The sequence below is a fragment of the Neomonachus schauinslandi genome, chromosome 1, assembly GCF_002201575.2.
Source record: "Neomonachus schauinslandi chromosome 1, ASM220157v2, whole genome shotgun sequence".
NCBI lineage: Eukaryota > Metazoa > Chordata > Mammalia > Carnivora > Phocidae > Neomonachus > Neomonachus schauinslandi.
In genome coordinates this window covers 206,810,875-206,817,236 of record NC_058403.1, presented here as the reverse complement: position 1 = coordinate 206,817,236, position 6,362 = coordinate 206,810,875, and the positions used below count along the sequence as shown (strand labels likewise).

General features: G+C 55.5%; 1 protein-coding gene across 1 annotated transcript in view; it reads left to right on the top strand.

Moving 5' to 3' along the window:
- Nucleotides 1-6,362, top strand: part of LOC123324068 (histone-arginine methyltransferase CARM1-like) — a 29,547-nt gene that overhangs the window by 22,801 nt on the left and 384 nt on the right. Inside the window, exons 4-5 of the mRNA XM_044913074.1 lie at nt 4,620-4,745; nt 6,203-6,309. Coding sequence (XP_044769009.1) covers nt 4,620-4,745; nt 6,203-6,309 — 233 coding nt within the window. The remainder of the gene's footprint in view (nt 1-4,619; nt 4,746-6,202; nt 6,310-6,362) is intronic.

The window sequence follows — 6,362 nt, the reverse complement described above, 5'->3', positions numbered from 1 at the left end:
TGTGTGTGTGTGTGTGTGTGTGTGTGTGTGTGTGTGTGTGTGTGTGAGAGAGAGAAGGGGTGGGGGAATGGGTACCTAATCGTCACTGCTGGGTCCAGGCCCTGTAGGGTTCAGGCCCTAGACCTCTTTCCTGGGGGGGAGAAGCTCTCTCCCAGGACATCCCTCCCTCCCATCTCAGGGAGCCGGCCAGCAGACAGGGTGTGCATCCTGGCTCTGCTGCATCCAGGCCTGGGGGACCCTGGGCAGTGGGTGAGCCGGAGCCCCGTGTGGGCTGTCCCCTGGGAGGGATAGACAGAGCGCCACCCCACCCCTGTCCGGATGGCCCATCCTCGTGAGAGGGCAGAGCGGGCGAAGGGGAAGAGGCTTGTGCCAAGGCCGGGAGCTGGCCCGCTGCGGGGCTGGAGGGCTTATGGGTCACGCAGGGCCTTCCAAGAGCTTGGATTTCTGCGTCTTTTAAATACATGGAAGAATATGGTCTAGCTTTTTGATTTTTTTTAATTTGTCAAATATTTACTGAGCCCTTCCCGTGTGCCAGGGACTGGTCTGTGGGGTGGCACAGCTGTGACTCTCACAAGAGGCAGGCTCCACGGGCCATGGTTGCCTCTGCCATGGTGGGACAGGTCGGGTCACCCTTGGCCCGGCTTCCCCGGACGCAGCCAAGCTTCCCTTGGCCACAGATCTCCGTGGTCGCCTGCCCGGCGCCAGGTTGCGGGGGCGCCTCGGGCGGCGACTGGTCGGGTTGCCAGGCTGCCCCAGAAACAGAGGCCCTCCTTAGTGTGCTTGCTGTTCCCCTGGCGCCGCCGACAGATTGGCTTTATCTCCTGCCCTGGGAGGGCCGTGGGTGATGGCACCATGCCAGGGTCCCTTCCCGGGACCCACTTACGGCTGGACTCGGGAGCACCTTATCTGGGGCTCCCCATGAGTGCGGTGCGGTTGTGCGCCCGTGGCGGTGTCCGGCCGGTGTGCTCTGATCTCGGGCCTGGGGCCAGGGGGCTGCCACGCCTTCCTCCCAGAAGGGGGGACACCTGGCTCTGGAGGGGTGAGGCAGGCTGGGCCCAGGTCCGGTGCTCAGACTGCACAAGGGGAGAGTGGGGGAGCCAGGGAACATCCATAGGCCCTTCATATCTCTTTTCATGCACTGGGAGCGTTTTTCTTTTTCTTTTTCTTTTTTTTTAAAGATTTTATTTATTTATTCATGAGAGACAGAGAGAGAGAGAGGCAGAGGGAGAAGCAGGCTCCCAAGGAGCAGGGAGCCCGATGCGGGACTCGATCCCAGGACCCTGGGATCATGACCTGAGCCGAAGGCAGACGCTTAACCATCTGAGCCACCCAGGCGCCCGCGTTTTTCTTTTTCTATGGAGATAAAATTATAAAATTCACCTAACAAAAACAAACCACTTTAAAGTGTACAATTCAGTGGCATTTAGTCGATTCATGGTATTGTGTAACCACCACCTCTGTCTGGTTCCAGAACGTTTTCATCACCCCAAAAGGAAACCTTGAATCCATTGAGCAGCCCCCCCCCCCCCCCCCGCCATTCTCCCTCCTCCCAGCGCCTGACGGCCACCAATTTGCTTTCTGTCTCTGAGGATTAGCTGATTCTGGACGTTTCGTATAAATGGAATCACATGTGTGTGACCTTTTGTGTCTGGCTTCTTTCACTCGTTGTAATACCTCTGAGGTTCATCCATGTTGTAGCCTGTCAGGATTCCATTTTGTTGTTGTTGTTTTTAAGTTTTGGGGTTTTTTTATTAGTAATCTCTACACTTAATGTGGGGCTCGAACCCACAACCCCAAGATCAAGAGCTGCTCTCTTTTCTGACTGAGCCCGCCAGGCACCCCGGGACTTCATTCCTTTTTATGGGCGAATAACATTTCATTGCATGGACTACATTCTGTTTGTCCATCCATCAGTTGATGGACATCTGAGTTGTTTCTAGTTTTTGGTTCTTGAGGATAGTACTACTTTGAGTATTTGCATACAGGTATTCGTTTGACTACTTCTCTCGGTTCTTTTGCGTACATACCCAGGAGTGGGGTGGCTGAGTCAGATGGTAATTTTATGTTTAACTTTTGGAAGAACCACCAGCTGCTTTTCCTCAGTGACTGTACCATTTCACGTTCCCATGTCCCTCACAGGGTGTGAAGGTTCCAGTCTTTCCACATCCGTGCCAACACTTGTGATTTTCCCCTATTTGTTTTAAATTATAGCCATCCTTGTGGGTGTCAAGTGGTGTCTCCTTGTGGTTTGATTTGTATGTCCCTGATGACTCATGGTTTGAGCATCTTTTCATGTGCTTGTTAGCCAGTCCTGTATCTTCTTTGGAGGAACGTCCATTCAGGTCCTTTGCCCATTTTTTAATTGTGGTGTTTATCTTCTAGCTGAATGAATTCTTTATATATTCTGGACAATATCGTTATCAGGTGTATGATTTGTAAATCGTTTCTCCCACTCTGTAGATGGTCTTCACTTTTTTTTTTATAAAGGTTTTATTTATTTGAAAGAGAGTTAGAGAGCACAAGGGGGGAGCGGCGGAGGGAGAGGGAGAAGCAGACTCCTCGCTGAGCAGGGAGCCCGATGCGGGGCTCTATCCCAGGACCCTGGGATCATGACCTGAGCTGAAGGCAGATGCTCAACTGACTAAGCCACCCAGGCACCCTAGTCTTCACTTTCTTGATAGTGTCCTGTGGTGCACAAAAAGTTTCAGTTCTGATGTTCAGTTTATCTAGTTTTGCTTTTGATACTCTTGCTTTTGATGTCACCCCTAGGAATCTTTTGCCAAATCCAAGTTCAGGAAGATTTACTCAGACTCTGTTTCCTTCTAGAAGTTTTATAGTTTTTATTTTTTATTTATTTATTTATTTAAAGATTTTATTTATTTATTTGACAGAGAGAGACAGCGAGAGAGGGAACACAAGCAGGGGGAGCGGGAGAGGGAGAAGCAGGCTCCCCGCAGAGCAGGGAGCCCGATGCGGGGCTCGATCCCAGGACCCTGGGATCATGACCTGAGCCGAAGGCAGACGCTTAACCACTGAGCCACCCAGGCACCCCGAAATTTTATAGTTTTTAGGTCTTATATTTAGGTCATTGATCTAGTGGAGTCAGTCTTTGTAAGTGGTGTGAGGTAGGGGTCCAGGTTCATTCTCCTGCATGTGAACATCCAGTTGTCTGTCCATGTACCATTTGTTAAGATGATTTTCTTCCCACTGAACGCTCTGGCACCTTGTTGAATGTCAGGAGCGCCTGGCTGGCTCAGTCGGTGGAGCATGCGACTCTTGATCTCGGGGTTGTGAGTTGGAGCTCCACACTGGGTGTAGAGATTACTAAAAAAAAATAAACTTAAGAGGCGCTTTTGTTCTTTTTCAAGGTGGTTCTGGCTTTCTGGAGGGGCTGGGACATGCCGCCGCCACGTTTATACTGGTGCTGCTGTCTATACGTACAGTTCGTAGTTGTCTATTTGATGAGCTCAGAGGCACGTTGCAGACATCACAAGAATGCATTCTCAGTACTTCCCCACTTCGTGGAAGAATGAGAGCCTGGTTCTGCAGAACCACATGCTGTTGTCACGCCCATGTCATTTCAAGTTATCACACCTGTGGTGCACACCCATGTTCCCCCCCCCCCGTTCTCTGTAGCTTGTGAAAAGGTTGTCATGATCTGGCACCATCACACGAGGACCAGGGTGAACATTTTTGCCAAGAATACGACACAAATGCCGTGTCGGTCCTGCTGCCCCACCCCAGGGCCTCGGTGGCACATTGGTTTGTCCTGTTTCTGGTGCTGCTGAGCTTCACCGTGTGGCTGGGGGCGGGAGTGCCACATACTTGTCGAATGAAGGAGCAGGACTAGTGATGGTGGCAGCTTGTGGATGCCGTGCTCCCCGTGTGCTGGGCCCTGCACCTGCCCCCCCATTAGCCCCGTTTGACAGGTGAGAAAGCCAAGGCTCAGCGAGGCGAAGTGACCTGCCCAAGTCCCACAGTGAGCAGTGCGGGTGGGGCATGGGCCCAGGCCATCTGGCTCCAGGGGCCACGCTCATAATCACGGCACCACGTCACTCTGAGCGGGAAGGGGCTCGGGTGAAGGAAACAGAGGCACCTCTGGGAATTCTTTCTTCTCCCCCACCCACCCCCGCTCAGGGCTGAAGGCTGACCATCCCCCCATGTAACAGAGCAGAGTTGGTGAATTAATGCCAGACTCCCTCAGCGGGGCCCAGGGGACCCATCTCAGTGCCACCAGGTGACCCGGGGCCTGGGCCCCAGGAGGTGCTCCGTGAGGGAAGGTCCTGGCAGAGGGGCCCTGCCGGGATGTCCTGCTTGGGCCCGCGGCGCCCGGTCACCCCTCACCTTACTCTCAGCCTTGGTCGCTCCGTGGACAGCCCTCCTGTCCACTGGCCACGCTTTGTCTCTGCGTCCCTGCCGCCTGCTCGGCCGTCCCCTCTTCCTTGGCCTGGGCCTGCGGGCAGGGCTCACGTGGCAAGTACTTCCAGGGTGGGCTGTTGGGTACCCCCGAAGACTCTGGGGGGGGCCAGGGACATGACTTGCCCAAAGTTGGCCGACAGGAGTCTCGCTCGGCTGGCCCTGGGACCTGCTGGCTCACGCTCACCTCCCTCCTCCCGCAGACGAAGATGTGTGTGTGTTTAAGTGCTCGGTGTCCCGGGAGACGGAGTGCAGCCGCGTGGGCAAGCAGTCCTTCATCATCACCCTGGGCTGCAACAGCGTCCTCATCCAGTTCGCCACACCAAACGGTACGTGGCCCTTCCGTCCTGGCGGCGCTCGGCCAGAGAGCCTGAAGCCAGGCCGCTTAGGCTGCCAGCCACGGCCGGAGGTGGACCTCAAGGCCCGTCCCTCTGTCCCAGGAGGCTGTCACAAATGATTCCTGTGCGGAGATATGTCCGTGGCAGGAGTACATTCTCGCTGCCTGGAACGCTTCGCCCTGGACCTTCCCTTGCCGAATCCTTTGGGTCCTTCTGGGCTCGGCTCATACATCCGTTCCTTCGAGAGGCCTGTCCTGGCCACCTGGCTGTACCCCAGGCCTCATGGAGGAGCCCGTGGCCGGGGGGGTGGGCGCGTGTCTGGGCCCTGGCCCTCCTAGCAGCGGAGGAGGGGGCCAAGACAGGATCCTGAGGCGTGCGGAGCTCTGTTCCGAGTGCACAGAGAAGCCACGGGAGGGTTCTGAGGAGACCCGTTTCGGGCTCCCGAGTGGACATAGGCGGTTCCTAAGGAGGGTTTGTCGAGCTCCAGGCCACTGCTGGTGGCTCGTGGGGGTCGGCAGTGGAGGTGGCGGGGCGCCTGGGGCTGGAGAGCTCATGAAGGTGCAGCAGCCCGGCCTGGTCACCACCACCGATGTCCGGGAGCCCCCTCGGCTGTCCCGGTGCCCCCGGTGGGGGAGCAAGGTGACGGGCCACCTCCCCGCAGAGGCCGTCTTCCTCAGCTCCGTGTCCTTCCTTGCATAAACAACCCCAAGTCTGCCTTTAACACCCGCCCCGGGGGTGCGCATCACGAGCCGGTGTAAGTCCTGCCGGTCTGCTTCTACTCGATGAATATTTAGAGTTGACTTTTTTCCCTTTTAATTCTGTCAGTATTTTTTTAAATCGAGGTAAAGTACCTGTTGCAAAAATGTACCACTTTAACCCTTTCTGAGTGTAGAGCGCGGGGGCCTCTCGTGCACTCACGCTGTGGCGCAGTCATCCCCACTGTCCTCCTCCAAGATTTCTTCATCTTCCCAGACTGTTTTCCTTACAAATACTGTTCTCCTTTGAAAACGCTGTGTTAAAATACACATAATAAACTTTACCCTCGTAACCATTTTTGAACGTACGGTTCCGGGGTATTAAATATCTTTACGTTGTTGTTCAGCCCCCACCCCACCCTGGTCCACCCCACACAGACCCCGGATGGGCTCACGGTTATTTGGCTGGGACAGACCCGCGAGCCTTGACCTTGGCTCGGCCGGCATGCGTCCTCCCAAGGCTTTGGCCCCACCGGCCGCGCGGAGCTCGCTCGCCCCAGCATGCAGGACACCAGCTTTCTTGTGCCGGCCACCAAGTGGCAGGTTTGGCTGCTCTTCCTCTTCGTCAGTTTCAGCACTGTGTTTGGGAAAAAGAAATCGCCGAGCACGAGTGCTCAAAGTAGAGGAGTCGGGCTGTGCACTTATAGACCGCTCCCCGAGATGCCCACGCGTGACCTGGCTTCCCCCTTCCAGATTTCTGTTCCTTCTATAACATCTTGAAAACCTGTCGGGGCCACACCCTGGAGCGGTCGGTGTTCAGCGAGCGCACAGAGGAGTCCTCTGCCGTGCAGTATTTCCAGGTGGGTACTTGCACACACACACACACACCCCCCCCCCCCCGGCCAGGCTGTCG